This window comes from Pelobates fuscus, chromosome 6 (assembly GCF_036172605.1).
Source record: "Pelobates fuscus isolate aPelFus1 chromosome 6, aPelFus1.pri, whole genome shotgun sequence".
NCBI classification, from domain to species: Eukaryota; Metazoa; Chordata; class Amphibia; order Anura; family Pelobatidae; genus Pelobates; species Pelobates fuscus.
The window spans coordinates 294,595,612-294,611,952 of NC_086322.1; the positions used below are offsets into that span (position 1 = coordinate 294,595,612).

General features: G+C 44.3%; 1 protein-coding gene across 1 annotated transcript; it reads left to right on the forward strand.

Annotated features, from left to right (window-relative positions):
* Window positions 1-300: 300 nt before the first annotated feature.
* Window positions 301-16,085, forward strand: LOC134566207 (tyrosine-protein kinase HCK-like). The gene is made up of 5 exons (XM_063425915.1): window positions 301-502; window positions 13,012-13,271; window positions 14,078-14,231; window positions 14,705-14,836; window positions 15,440-16,085. Exons 1-5 carry the CDS (start codon window positions 301-303, stop codon window positions 15,640-15,642), a joined length of 951 nt encoding a protein of 316 aa, XP_063281985.1. The 3' UTR covers window positions 15,643-16,085.
* Window positions 16,086-16,341: the final 256 nt, after the last annotated feature.

A 16,341-nucleotide genomic window follows, 5' to 3' on the forward strand; every position in this document is an offset into this window, starting at 1 on the left:
AACGCAGTGTCTGCCATAAATCTCATGTGCTATATTTATTGTGTGACTAATGCACCGTGAGTTTCAAGGGAAAACGTTCAGTCTGGCAGATTTTGCTGAGCGGTTAATTTCGGTTACATAATGCGGAAAGTGAACGTTGTATGAACACTTATTATATTACTGGATTTGCACCAGACAGCCTCTCACATGTTTAAATTTCAAGCCTGGGAAAGCCTCTCACTATAGCTGTTCAACTTTTTTTCTTTGGTTGCCTTAATGTTCATGTGCTGGTATACTAGAAAGTCCTAAATCTGTGATGTCATGTCAAACTTGGCTCATGTGGTCTCTTGGTGGAAGGTGGACAATATGCTGTATGTACTAATTACCGCACATTCAGAACTGGTACAAATGGATTTGGCTTCCTGGGTTGTACTTCGACGTTATATTGCCATGCCAGAGACATCCACAATCTACAGACATTTCAAGAGACAAATACCTTCACTCATACCATGCAACATTGGTCGTAAGACCACATATCTATACTGTAACCCACTCTAGAAACCAACAGGTTCACTGTAGGCTCCAAAAACATCATATAACTACCCATCACTAGTGTAAGACTTTTGTGGCCATAATATTTATCATTTTTATGAACTTTGTTATATAGTTTTGTATTGTTACTGAATCTCTGCCTTCTCTCTTTCGCAAAAAATAAAATCTAAATTATCAACCTGCGTGATAACAGATGGCACATATGGTAACAAAGTTCAACAACGGTTGAAGATTTGGCTATGGAATCCAAATATTACTGTGCAATATAAGAAATGGGATAGATTAGGCAGCAAGTGAACAGTCAATCTTTAAATTTCATGTGTTGGAAGCCAGAAAAGTGGGCAAGCAAAAATACCTTAGTGACTAGGAAAAGGGCCAAATAGTGATGAATAGACGACTGAGTCAGAGCATCTCCTAAAAAGTCTTGTGAGGTGTTCCCAATATGGTGTGGCTAGTACCTACCAAAGTGGTGCAAGGAAGGACAGCTGGTGAACCGGCGCAAAAGTCATGGGTGCCCAAAGCTCAAAAATGCACGTGGGGAGCAAAGGCTTGCCTGTCTGGTCCGAGCACACAGAAGAGCTACTGTAACTAATTGATGAAAAACGGAATGCTGGCCATTGTAGAAAGGTGTCAGAACACACAGTGCATTGCAGTATGCTGCATATGGGGCTGCATAGCCACAGACCGGTCAGAGTGCCCATGATGATCGCTATCCACTACCGAAAGTGTCGGCTGGGCTATGGAGCAATGAAAGAAGGTTGTCTAGTCTGATGAATCACATTTTCTCTTTAGATCAGGTGGATGGAGAGGTGCATTGTTTACCTAGGGAAGAGATGGCAGCAGGATGCATTATGGGAAGAAAGCAGGTCAACGGAGGCAGTGTTATGCTGCTGGCTCCACCTCCATGGCTGAGATCATCAAACGTGATGATCTCAGTCAATCCAATGCTTTCCCATCTGAAAAGGCAGCGTTTACATTACATTACATTAAAAGGCCTGCAGGGACATGCCATATACACCAGAACCACTGTATGTAGCTGTAGTGGTTCTGGTGACTAGTGTCCCTTTAATGTTGTGGCTGATCAGTGTGAAAATACTTTTTTTTCCATCCTTTATTTTTGCAGTGCATGCAGTAAAATAGCATATGGATCATGACGGTAATGCAATTACAAGTTTAGGAATTCAACATCGTCAATACCTGTCAAAAATACAGCACTTTTTATATATACCGAAGGGAACGTCCTAGGTTTGATCTAAAACTTTGAAACATAGCATAATAAAAACTAGCAAAACTACAGCTCCCAAGGGGAAAGAAGAACAGAGTTGTAAATCACTATCTTATAAAGTGTTGCTGAATTCTGGGTATAAAGAAGTATATAAGGAGATGTGTGGTGTGAAAAAGTCCACCACTAAACTAAAGGTAATTGAAATACCCACGTGACCTTGCATTGGGGGTAAAAGAGTGGGGTTGTTTTTGTGTGTTTCCTACTTAGGAGCACGCTTGACTAAAGCTTGAGAGGTGAGCAGGGTAAGACTTCTTTAGTCGCTTTGCCTTATCAACATCAGTATGCTGTTACGCTGTGCTACGCCTTGCAGACCAATTAAGTGGAGAGAACAAGGAGGGGGGAGATTAAGTGGGCCAATGGACTGCCCATTGCTCTCCTGGCCGGGAAGGAGGCCATGTTAGGGGCTCGATTTGATCAGACAAGCATAGTGATGCACTATGTTACCTGCCGTAGCTCTTAGTGAAGTGGTGTAGCCAGCTATGTGCATGTAAGGTCAGGAGCTAGGCCGCCCATATGCCCTGCAGAGTAGAGATGCACAGTAGGGTCGATAGGGACCCAATAACTAGGCCAGATAAACCTGTTGACCTAGACGAGACACGGATCATAACACACTGAGAAAGTAAAAATGATAATATAACAAACAAAACAACGGGAAAAAAATAACGTAGAAACTGTCACTGCTTGGTAGCTGCTGTCCGGCCATTAGGACAGATATGCTTTTAGCACGGTGTGTGCAAGAATAATGAACCAACCCTGTGGCGTTAGTAACTGGTGAGTCTGTTGGAGAGGAAAAACAATACCCATTAGTCTGGCTGAAAAGACTGTCAACACCTGCGCCCTCTATTGGTTTCCATGCAGAATACACCCAAAAAGAGAAAAAACAGAGGAGGAATATACTGTAAATATGTAAACATTTAGGCAAAAGGGGAACTAAATAGACCAGACGTGTTAGGCACATTAGTTCAATCAGCATATTATGCACATTAAACTTCCCGTTATAGTTATGCTATTGTGGTGGAATCTCGGTAAAAATAAATTTAGTAGGCCGAGATTACCACGTGGCATGTGTACGTGCATATGCTGACGTATCGATCAGTTGGTTGCACGAGGCAAGATACGATCAGTAGTGTACGGAGCATGTGCAAGAATACAGGATATAGTATTCCCCCTCCTCCATTGTGCTGGACAAGCCATGCGGTCAAACAGGAAGTTAATTCTTATTTGTGTTGATTGGTTAAGAGAATGTGCGGGTGGAGCTTAATATGGGAGGAGTTATATGCCTATATAAGGAGCCTGCACTATTGTCCGGGGCTCAGACTTTGCTGTATTTTGGTGACGCTAGTCCCTCTGAGTCCCGATCGGTGATCCAATAAAGAATCTCTTCCTTCCTGAAGAAACCTGTGTCCATCTCTCTGTGCTTGGCTTCCGTCAGTTTCTCCGGTATCATTTGGTGCATTGGCCGGGAAGCTCATCGTTCAACGGTAGCTGAGAGGCAGAGGCGTGAGACGGTCTATCTTTGCCCACGTTCTCTACGGCTGCACCCCTGAACTTCTGCGTGGACCTCCCTTCGTCTCGGCGCCACTGGTCTGTTGTCCAGGAGATCATCGGCCTCTACGTGAGAAGTGCTGGGGTGTCCCCGTCGATGAGTGTGAACTCAGGTTCAGGAACGAGGAGGTAAGACAACTGCTGTTTTAGACGGCAGGACCCGCTAGGGGTATACCGATTGTGCGGTAGGCCCAAAGGGGTTTTTGAATCTGTATCTGCCCCCTCTGTCGGAGGGAAGGAGCGAAGGCGCACCGCTCGATCGAACGCTCTTTAGTCAGACCGTTTGATTTGGTTAGTCAGGCAGGGCGCTCTGGTGTAAAATAAGCCCTAGCCGGACACCGGTGTCTTGTCTAGACTAGCGTTCTAGGGTGTATATTACGTTCGCTAGGTCGGAGGGACCGGGAGACTAAGCGGCGCCTGTGTAAATTCGGTTCGCTAGTTCTCATCCTATCTGGGCTAAGTGGGAAGGCGTGTAAATTTGGAACCCACTAGACTTTTGATAGTACGACTAAGAGGCGCCTGTGTAAATTCGGTTCTCTAGCTCGTTGTATAGTGCGACTAAGAGGCGCCTGTGTAAATTCGGTTCTCTAGCTCGCTATATATGTGGTGATTGGGCAGTGTGGCTAACCAAAACGGGTGTATATAGTTTTAGGTAGTCCATTCAAGGTACTGGCCAATAGTTTAGTTGGGAATTGTAAATGTGTTAACGATTGTTTTAGTAAAGTGTATATCTTGTTAGATAGCGCGAGCTCAGCCGTCTAGCGAGAGTGTTAATAGTGTGTTGCTGTATTATAGTGCACGGTACCATAACCCTGTATATTTACTGACATTGTATAATAAGTACTAATCATTGTCGTCCATTGCATGTTTAACACCATAACCACTAATAATTGTATTGTGACCCTAACTTGTGCTTTGACCTATGCTAACCGTACTGTAACCGCTATTTGTAAAAGACGATGTTACTGGGGTGTGTTATAGACGGGTAATTCGTATATAGAGAATTATAGCGTGGGTGACTGTATAGTTACGCCAAAGGGCATAATATTGATTATATAGTGACTGGTGTAGCAGCTGTGTGTGTACGGGAATTCCCTGAGTGATTATTGTTATTGTGTACGTTTCACTTGGTAACCGTACCACGTGGTGCTGTTGCCAGAGGAAACGGGTGTGACTGTTGAATAGTACGCGTGTATAGTAATCGTTGTCGACGACGTTCCATTGTTAAATATGGGTGCGTCGCAGTCAACGATTCCGGATCCCTTAGGATGTATGGTTAAGAATTTTAAAAAGGGATTCAAAGTTTGTGATTTTGGGGTAAAGATGTCTCCTGTACGTTTGGTCACTTTGTGTACTAGGGAGTGGCCTACTTTGGTTGCGGCATGGCCGCCACGTGGCAGTTTGGATCCAACTCTGGTACAGCGCTTACACGTGGCTGTATCAGGTAGGCCTGAACTTTACGGCCAGTTTCCTTATATTGACTGTTGGAGACAGGCCGTAAATGACTCGCCAAAATGGCTCCGGACATGCCACGAGGAGCAATGTCGCCTCATGGTAGCTAGGACTTGTTCGTCCACTAGGACTGGTGTTAGGCCCATTTTGGACACGCCCCCTGAGTCCGAGATCCCTTTGCCGCCCCCTTACTTTCCGTTAAGAAGAAGTGACGCAAACGCAGGAAGTCCTGCACCCCTCCCCTCATTACCCTCATCCACTTCCGCTTCCTCCTCCAGTACAGGATCCACCCCCCCTCGTACTAAATCTCCCCTTCCGGAACCAGAACCCACCCCCATTAAAAACGAATATCCTGATTTGGCGCCACTTCAGATTTCCGGGCAAGCTTCATCTAGCTCGGCCCGAAGTGTTTTATTTACGACCTTTTCCCAAAACCAACCTCCCACATCCCCATACCCTATCTCTCCCCGACCGGAACCCATGACTGACGCCTCTCTACGTAGCCCCATCCAAACCCGACAGTTGACTGGTGCCCAACAATTAAAGCACTATCAGATGCCTCTTCGCCTAAATCCCGGGTCAGCTTATATCGATGCCGCAGGTCAAATGGCACACGCTGACCCAGTCTTCGTATATGTCCCATTTACCACTACCGACCTTTTAAACTGGAAGACCCATAATTCCTCGTATACTGAGAAACCACAAGCCATGACTGATCTGTTCACCTCAATAGTACAGACGCATAATCCGACATGGGCTGATTGCCAGCAGTTACTAATGACTTTATTTAACAATGAGGAAAGGACAAGAATAAATCAAGCAGCCATTAAAGCATTAGAAGATAGAGCCCGTGCTTTGAACCAAGCTAATCCAGCAGCATGGGCCGCAACACACTATCCCAACACTGATCCCGATTGGAACGTAAATGGTGCTGATATGGTTCAACTCAGAGCCTATAGAGACGCTATAATTGCTGGCATGAAAGCCGGAGGAAAGAAAGCCATTAACATGTCGAAGACAGTTGAGGTGATTCAGAAAAGCGATGAAGCGCCCAGTGTCTTTTATGACCGATTATTGGAGGCGTACCGCTTGTACACCCCCTTTAATCCGGAAGACGCAGACAATTCCCGAATGGTTAACTCCGCCTTTGTCAGCCAAGCATACGGAGATATTAAGCGCAAGCTACAAAAGTTAGAAGGGTTTGCAGGTATGTCCATCACCCAACTAATGGAGGTAGCAAATAAGGTCTATATGAACAGGGATACAGAAAGTAAGAAAGAGGAAGAGCGCAAGATGCGTAAAAAGGCTGATATGTTAGCGGTAGCAATCGCAGGCGTAGATAAACGGGGCCCAGATAGAGGCAATAATAGATGGAGTAGGGAGCCTTTGAGTAGGGATCAGTGTGCGTATTGCAAGGAAGAAGGGCATTGGAGGAACGAATGTCCGCAAAGAGAGCAGTACGAGAGAGACCAACCTAGGACAGGTTATGGAAACTTTAGAGGCAGAGCGAGAGGTAGAGGAGGCCCCGGAGGGAGTAATGGTTATAGAGGGAGTAATGGGAACAGAGGAAGTGTTAGGGAAGACAGGTATATTCCAGCAGCGCAAAGGTCCCGCGATAGAGAAGGTAGGGACTTCGTAGGATTGGCTGACACGGTCATGGAGGACTATTGATACCGACCGGGCTCCATCCCCCTTGGTCGAGCGGAGCCTATGGTCGATGTATCAATAGGGGGGAAAAGGAGTGCGTTCATGATCGACACTGGTGCTGAACATTCAGTGGTGACTAATCTAGTTGCTCCTCCATCTGGAAGGACTATTACTGTGATAGGAGCAACTGGAAGAAGTGCTGAAAGACCGGTTCTTAAAAGTCGACTCTGTACATTGGGAGGCCACGTAGTAAAACACCAATTCCTTTATATGCCTGAATGTCCAGTCCAATTGCTGGGACGTGATATGCTATCCAAATTACAAGCGCAGATTACGTTCCTACCAAATGGAACAACGTCTTTAAAGTTTAATGGACCTTCAGGTATTATGACTTTATCCGTACCAAAGGAAGAAGAGTGGCGACTTTATACAGTGTTGACTAGCCAAAACCCTAGGAGTGATGAGACATTGTTTAACATACCAGGAGTTTGGGCAGAGAACAACCCACCAGGACTGGCCCGCAATATTCCACCAATAAAAATTGAACTGAAACTTGGGGTTTATCCAGTAAGCCTAAGACAATACCATATCCCACAGAAGGCTAAGAAGAACATCCAATCCTATCTGGATAAGTTCATACGGTATGGTATCCTAAAATTCTGTACTTCCCCCTGGAACACCCCATTGCTGCCTGTTCAAAAGCCCGGTACAGATGAGTATCGACCTGTGCAGGACTTAAGAGCAGTCAATGATGCGGTTGTTAGCATACATCCAGTTGTACCCAATCCATATAACCTGCTTGCTTTAATTCCGGGCGGGGCTACTTACTTCACAGTCTTAGATCTCAAAGATGCCTTCTTTTGCCTCCGAATTGCCGCAGAAAGTCAATGTATTTTCGCTTTCCAATGGGAGAACGCTGTAACGGGCTCAAAACGCCAAATGACTTGGACAAGACTGCCCCAAGGGTTTAAAAATTCACCTACCCTATTTGGTTCAGCCCTAAGTCAAGATCTATTGGATTTCGAGTCTATCCCAGGAGAATGTGTATTGTTACAATATGTAGATGACTTGTTGATAGCAGCAGTTACAAAAGAAAAATGTCAGCAAGCAACGCACGATCTACTACATATTCTCTGGAAGGCAGGATACAAGGTGTCCAGAAAGAAGGCTCAGTTGTGTTTGCCAACTGTCAAGTATCTGGGATTCCATATCTCTGAAGGTCAAAGAATTATGGGGCCAGAGAGAAAAGAAGCTGTCTGCCAAATACCAATACCCAAGAATAGAAGACAAGTGCGAGAATTCTTGGGGGCAGCAGGCTTCTGTAGGATATGGATTCCCAGCTATGCGATACTAGCAAAACCTCTGTACGCAGCTATCAAAGGTACAGAGCACGACCCCTTCTTATGGACCCAAGAACAGCAAACGGCATTTGAAGATGTGAAGAAGGCTTTGATGAGTGCCCCAGCATTAGGTCTACCTGATCACACACGACCATTCTACTTATATGTACACGAGCAAAGAAGAATGGCTGTGGGAGTATTGACACAGTATTTGGGATCATGGCAAAGACCTGTTGCCTACATGTCTAAGCAATTGGATGCAGTGGCCAGCGGACTTCCACCTTGTCTAAGAGCCGTAGCTGCAGCCGCCCTGCTAGTAGCTGAAGCCGATAAACTCACTCTGGGTCAAGAACTTTATGTACGAGTCCCACATGCAGTACAGACGTTGTTGGATTACAAAGGAAATCATTGGTTTAGTAATAGCCGTATGACCAAGTATCAAGCAATGTTGTGTGAAAACCCAAGAGTGCATTTAGAGACTGTAAACACCTTAAATCCAGCTACCCTTTTGCCACAACCTACTGAAAGTCAACATGATTGTTTGGAAGTAATGGATGAAGTATTCTCAAGTAGACCAGATCTTCGTGATTTTCCCATCCAGAACCCCGATGTTCAATATTACACCGACGGCAGTAGTTATGTGAAAGAAGGGATCCGCTATGCAGGATATGCAGTGACAACAATAGACAAGGTGATAGAAGCTCGGCTACTGGCAAAAGGAACATCAGCACAAAAGGCAGAATTAATAGCACTAACACGAGCGTTACAATTGGCTGAAGGTTTAAGAGTGAATATCTATACGGACTCTAAGTATGCGTTTTTAACCACTCATGCCCACGGAGCTTTGTATAAAGAAAGAGGACTACTGAATTCAGAAGGCAAAGAAATCAAGTACGCAGCTGAAATCCTACAACTATTGGAAGCAGTGTGGGAGCCGAAAGAAGTCGGTATCATACATTGTCGAGCGCATCTGAGAGGAGATGGTGATGTAACCAAAGGAAATCGGATGGCAGATAGTGCAGCTAAGCGTGCTGCTGAATCAGGAAGACAGGAGTATGTGGGGCATATAGCTGCTCTTATACCAACTCCACTGTCCCAATGGACTCCAGTTTATACAGCTCAAGAAGAGGAGTGGTTAAAGACTGAACCGGGAAAGTATCTGGAGAACAAGTGGTATCAGCTAGAAGATGGAAGAATAGTCATACCAGCATCACTAGCAGTAGAAATTGTCCAAAATTATCATAACGGGACACATTCTGGGAGAGACAGTACTGAAGAATCTCTTAGAAAACATTTCTACATACCAAGATTGTCCAACTTGACTCAGGCCATTGTACGTAGATGTGTAACGTGTGCTAAGAATAATGCAAGACAAGGACCAGTAAAACCACCAGGAGTCCAGTTTATGGGGGGACTCCCCATGTCCGATCTACAAATAGACTTTACAGTGATGCCTAAATCGGGTGGACATCGTTACCTGCTGGTAATTGTGTGCACCTATTCAGGCTGGGTAGAAGCATGTCCTACTCGTACAGAGAAAGCAGGAGAAGTTGTAAGATTCCTGCTACGAGAAATAATACCCCGATATGGACTACCCTGTTCTATAGGATCGGACAATGGTCCAGCTTTTGTTCACCAGTGCCTACAACAACTGACTCATATGCTTGGTATAAAGTGGAGGCTTCATACTGCATATAGACCCCAGAGTTCTGGTAAGGTAGAGAGAATGAATAGAACTATAAAGAACCAGTTGGCTAAAATGTGTCAGGAAACCCAACTTAAGTGGAACGTTCTCTTACCTATAGCTCTATTGCGAATCCGCAGTACCCCTACCAGAAGGATGGGCCTCTCTCCTTTTGAAATTATGTATGGGCGACCACCTCCCGTACTTGGTAACTTAAGGGGGGACTTGAGTCAGTTGGGAGAAGGAATTACCCGGCAGCAGGTTGTAGAGTTGGGTAAGACTATGGAGGAGGTACAGAAATGGGTACAAGATAGATTACCTGTGAATATTTATCCCCCTGTTCATAGTTATCATCCAGGAGACCAAGTGTGGATTAAAGAGTGGAATAATGTACCGTTAGGGCCCAAGTGGAGAGGTCCTTATGTTGTTCTTTTGTCTACCCCTACAGCGATAAAAGTAGCAGAAGTGACTCCGTGGATACATCACTCCAGGGTTAAACCAGCAGCAGTCGATTCTTGGCAAGTTACAGCAGATCCAGAGAATCCCTGCAAGATCCGGTTGAAACGCACTACTCAGTCGGAGTAACGAGGAATTATTGTGGATTACAAATTTTATTGTTACAGGTGTGAGTGAGAAGGCCATAATAAAGCCTGTCCGCTTACCATCACATAGTGTATAAGCCAGGAAAGTCTCGAAGGGACACCTGTGAAGACGAGCAGAACTCCATTCCCTGCAGCCCTCACATCCTGGAAGCTGAGGTTCCATCGCACGGACGAAGACTGAGGATGACGGCGAAAGATGTGCTTTTGATTGTGTTTATTTACATGTGTTTTTATATTCAGGAAGGTAGAGGTACCGACACTCCTAGCTGTGAGGTATGCATTAAGACTACGAGAACAGGTAACCATATTTCCCAAACCCTAATCTGGCATTCACAATACGAGTGTAAAGGAGATGTATCGAGATGTAGATACTTAAATATAGACTATAGTGTGTGCCATTTAGGAGTAGGAGAACCTAAGTGCTTCAGTCCGGAGTATCAACCTCGTACAATTTGGTTGACTCTCAGGAATGGAGATCCTCAGGGGACCCTAATTAATAAGACGGTGTTAGAATCCGTACATTCTTCGGGTGTTCTACTGTTTGATGCGTGTAAAGCGATATCGAGTGGTAGAAAGCCGTGGAATGTATGTGGGGATCTTAGATGGGAGAGGACGTATGGGTCTAATGATAAATATATTTGTCCCAGTAGCAAAAATAAATATGTGAGTCCTAGATGCCCAAATAAAGACTATAACTTTTGTCCATATTGGTCTTGTGTGGGGTGGGCGACTTGGGGACAGACAGTAGACAAAGACATGATAGTGACTAAGTTGCCGACTAGCCCATATTGTAAGTCTATGGAATGTAACCCAGTCCATATACTCATCAATAACCCCGACAAGTTCTTAGATAAGTATGGCAATTTATTTGGGTTTCAAATATACGGGACGGGTTTAGATCCTGGGACATTATTGTTTATAGGAATAGAGACTGATACGGTATCCTCCCAGACTCATCAAGTATACCATTCCTTTTATGAAGAGATGAGTATAGATAATAAGATCCCCCATAACGCTAAAAACCTGTTCATTGATCTAGCTGAAAGTATTGCCGGTAGTCTTAATGTTACCAACTGCTATGTGTGTGGAGGTACTAACATGGGAGACCAATGGCCTTGGGAAGCAAAGGAGGTAATGTCCGGTTCTGAGGCAGTTGACCAACTAATATCTACACAAGCCGATAATCATATGAGTGTTAGAGGTAAATCTGAGTGGAGATTAAAGACCTCCATCATAGGTTATGTTTGCATAGCAAGGAAAGGAATAATGTATAATACTTCTGTAGGAGAATTAACTTGTCTAGGGCAAAAAGCTTATGATGATGATACAAAGAATACAACTTGGTGGTCGGCTTCAAATGTCTCAGAACCATCAAACCCGTTTGCTAGATACGCCAATTTAAAGGACGTGTGGTTTGATCTATCCATCACATCTACCTGGAGAGCCCCAGCAAATTTGTACTGGATCTGTGGTAAGAAGGCCTATTCGGAGCTGCCACAGGACTGGGAAGGGGCATGTGTGTTGGGTATGCTCAAACCATCCTTCTTCTTGTTACCGATTGAAACAGGTGAGACTTTAGGTGTTAAAGTGTATGATGTGAATCATAGGAAGAAAAGGGGACCCATAGAGATAGGCACCTGGGAAGATAATGAATGGCCTCCCCAGCGTATCATAGACTATTATGGGCCAGCCACGTGGGCTGAGGATGGTACTTTTGGTTATAGAACCCCTATTTATATGCTCAACCGTATTATAAGGTTACAGGCGGTGGTTGAGATTATCACAAATGAGACATCACAAGCGCTCAATCTTCTAGCGAAGCATAACACCAGGATGAGGACAGCAGTCTACCAGAATAGATTAGCCTTGGATTACCTTTTGGCAGTAGAGGGAGGTGTATGTGGGAAGTTTAACCTAAGCAATTGCTGTCTTCAAATAGACGACGAAGGGCAAGCAATAGCTGAGCTTACTAGCCATATGGTTAAATTAGCGCATGTGCCTACTCAGGTATGGAAAGGGTATAATCCAAGTAGTTGGTTTGGTAGCTGGTATGAGTGGTTTGGAGGGCTTAAGGCAGTGGTAGGTGGAGTCCTACTGATTTTACTGTTGTGTCTACTCCTACCGTGTCTTATACCCTTAGTAGTTAGGTCTGTGCAAAGTCTGATAGGAAGTATAGCAGAGAGGAAGGCTGCTGCACAGATAATGGCGATATATAAGTATAAGGCTCTAGATCAGGGAGAACCAATGCAAGAAGATGAGTGTTAAAAGATTCACATCATAAGATAAGTCTGGTCTGGTTCAAGGTAACTTGCGGTGTAAGTAAACCAAGGTTAAGTGATGCCTCAAGTAATTGTAAAATATCAAGAGGCATCAAAGGGGGGAATGTGGTGGAATCTCGGTAAAAATAAATTTAGTAGGCCGAGATTACCACGTGGCATGTGTACGTGCATATGCTGACGTATCGATCAGTTGGTTGCACGAGGCAAGATACGATCAGTAGTGTACGGAGCATGTGCAAGAATACAGGATATAGTATTCCCCCTCCTCCATTGTGCTGGACAAGCCATGCGGTCAAACAGGAAGTTAATTCTTATTTGTGTTGATTGGTTAAGAGAATGTGCGGGTGGAGCTTAATATGGGAGGAGTTATATGCCTATATAAGGAGCCTGCACTATTGTCCGGGGCTCAGACTTTGCTGTATTTTGGTGACGCTAGTCCCTCTGAGTCCCGATCGGTGATCCAATAAAGAATCTCTTCCTTCCTGAAGAAACCTGTGTCCATCTCTCTGTGCTTGGCTTCCGTCAGTTTCTCCGGTATCACTATCAGTTCCTTTTCTGTGTAATACACTGTGCAGACTGTCTCAGTATCTTTTTTTTTTTCCCAAACCAGTTTTATTCTCATTATCCTTCCAAATATTTCCCCCAGCCACGTATGACGGCCACACTCAGGTTGCCGTGAAGACCATGAAGCCTGGCACTATGTCTGCTGGGGCTTTTCTCGAGGAGGCCAACCTGATGAAGACATTGCTGCACGATCGCCTGGTTCGCCTGCATGCGGTGGTAACCCACGGAGAGCCAATATATATCATTACTGAGTACATGCAGAAAGGCAGCCTGTTGGATTTCCTAAAGAGCGATGAAGGAAACCAACAGCCCCTGCACCAGCTCATCGATTTCTCTGCTCAGGTGAGATCCGTCATTAAGCCACGAGAATGTTCAAATTTTTGCTTCATCCTAATCACAAATGCAATATAATCCCTGAGTGTCAGGGCCGGACATGAAGGGGTCCATCGGGTGGCCCATGCTGTTAGGGCCAACCGATGGATATGGATTTTCAGAGGTTCTGGTCAGCGCTGGGCGCTTTAACAGTGTGGTGATGATGTCAGACAGAGCTGGGAGGTGACTGCCCCGGTTACTCCTCCCAGCTATCAGAGAGCCACGCGGGAGGAAGGAGGAGGGAGTCAGAGTGGGAACTCTGACTCCCATAAGACTGAGCCACCTCTGGACCCCAGGGAAAGTCACCCTCCTGCAAAAGGTAGGAAACACTCCTTCCTCGCCTCACGTACACATGGAGGGGGCAGCGCGATCTGGCGCTGGATAGGAGACTGAACGGTTTACCCCCTAAAGGTAAGCTAGTGCCAGGGACCTCCTGGCACCATAACAATTCATTTCAGTTAAATTGTTATGGTGTATGGAGTGTTCCTTTAATTGCTGTCTGTAGAATACTCAGGGAACAGTCGTTCACACTGCAGCGAGGACAATTGACCAAAATGAATGTTGCACCATATTAAAAGATCATTATTTATGAATTTTTATGCAGCCTAACTAATTTTCCCATGATCCTCATATGCAATAAAATTATGCCACATTGAATCTTCAAATCTCTGTGTGACCACTGCTGTTGTTGGTTAGGCTGGACGCACACTTTGCTTTCGTTGTTTAAGGTGCACTAAATGTTATATTCTCATTGGCTTTTTTTCTGTATTCAACAGATTGCTGAAGGAATGTGGTACTTGGAGAAAAAAAATTATATTCATCGTGACTTACGAGCTGCAAATTGTCTTGTGTCTGAGTCCTTGGCATGCAAGATTGCAGATTTTGGTTTAGCAAGAGTAATCGAGGACAGCGAGTATACTGCCAGGGAGGGTGAGTATAAGGTTTGGTTGGGGTACCAGCATGGCTGCAGCTACTCTTCCAGCTAGTCATATCAATGTTTCCAATTCTAGAGCGTTCACTGTGTGACCAACCATTATTCTACACTGCTGAAATGGGATGATGAGAATTGTAGTGCAGCAGAAGCAGTATCCCCACATGCCAAAATAGCCACGGTGAAAAATTCTCCAAGTCAGTTATGTTTGGCTATTTTGGACTGAAATTTTAAAGTGGCTTTTAATTCCTGACAATTCAAATTTTAGTGAATTTCCCTGTACAACATTTTTTATTTGTAACCTTTTTTTTTTTACTCGTTATGCCCGATCAGTTTCTAAGAGACTAAAGTGGGCCATATGTTTAACAAACATCAATTTTGCAAGGTCAGCTCGCACAGGCATCAACAATGAGAAATGTGGTACATGCGCACAACACCGAGCCAGGAGGTATGATATATCTCTGTTTATTAGGTGCCAAGTTCCCGATTAAATGGACATCTCCAGAAGCTGCCAATTATGGCTCGTTTACCATAAAGTCAGACGTTTGGTCTTTTGGGATCCTTATGATGGAAATCATCACTTACGGGCGGACTCCTTATCCAGGTGAGACACAACAATGGCGGACACAGGTTCAAGATATATTCAAATTCTAAAGAAATGGCAGACGTTGCATTCTAAACTAAGAATTAAGTTATATATCTAATGAATGTTCCACACTGTAAATTGCTTATTTTTTTCCTTATCCTCATCAAATAAACAATGTTTGTGGAGTTTATTTTTAAGCTTATATTTTTGCTAAACTTTTTGTGGGTTAAATGTAATACCGTTTCCAGAAGCAGGAAGTAAATTTATCACATTTAGTGCATGTGGCAATTTGCGTTACTAAAGCCTCTGTAGTTTGCTCTGGTAAGACGAACCACTTCCTCATGCTTCTGAAACTGGTAGCACACATCAATTTCCCATAACGCGGAGTAATAACGAATGCAAACTAGCTCAAGACACTCGTAATACTAAGATTACGTAAAAAGACCATCCTTAACAATATGAGGGGCAGCATTTTAGAAGATGACTATATTTCGATGTTTCTGCAGGGAGTCTTTTTGGGCAGGTCTTCTTGGATTGGGGCAATTGTGGACTTCCTCCACCAAACAATATATTTTTGTAGAGTACTAATGTGTTTAATCAATCATTTCTCTACTTATTCAGGTATGTCCAATCTGGAGGTAATCACAGCTCTGGAGCGTGGATATCGGATGCCGTGTCCTCAGAATTGCCCAAAGGAGTTCTACAATGTAATGTTGCAGTGTTGGCAGCAAATCCCAGAGCAAAGACCAACATTTGAATATTTGCAGGGCGTCCTTGAAGATTTTTTCACAGCCACTGAGAGCCAGTACCAACCCCAACCCTGAGCCTAAAATCACCATCCCATATGGACAACGTAAACGCCAATCCTGCTATTTCCATCTGCTGTGACACTTTGAGATTCTAATAGAAACTTGTTGGTCTTGCGATGACCTCTCTTCTGGTAGTTCTCCATGCCAAATCAGCTCCGTTAACCCAACATCTCCTTTATTCTGCCTGAGTCTTTGTAACAGAAATCTGCACCTACGGGACGCTTTCAGCATCAACACAATCTGTGATTTCCTGACACAGGGAATGATGTGCATTCACACCATGTTTTTCCTAACTCCAATCACTTCCAAAGCAAATGGACAAAATCATGGCTGTGGATACTTAAAGCTTATATCATGCAAGCAGGAAAGAGACAGCGCAAAACGTGTGATCTCCACTGGACTCAGAACCATTCTCTCTACCCGCTAATCCTCCCAAAAATTGTGAAAAAATGTGACACAAAATACCCATCAGGTTCTTCCATAAATGCACTAATTATATGTGTCTGTCATGCCTAGAAAACCAGTAGTAGCTATAGCTTTAAGAGATCTTTTCCATTGGTTTCTATTAGGACTAACGCAGTGTCTGCCATAAATCTCATGTGCTATATTTATTGTGTGACTAATGCACCGTGAGTTTCAAGGGAAAACGTTCAGTCTGGCAGATTTTGCTGAGCGGTTAATTTCGGTTACATAATGCGGAAAGTGAACGTTGTA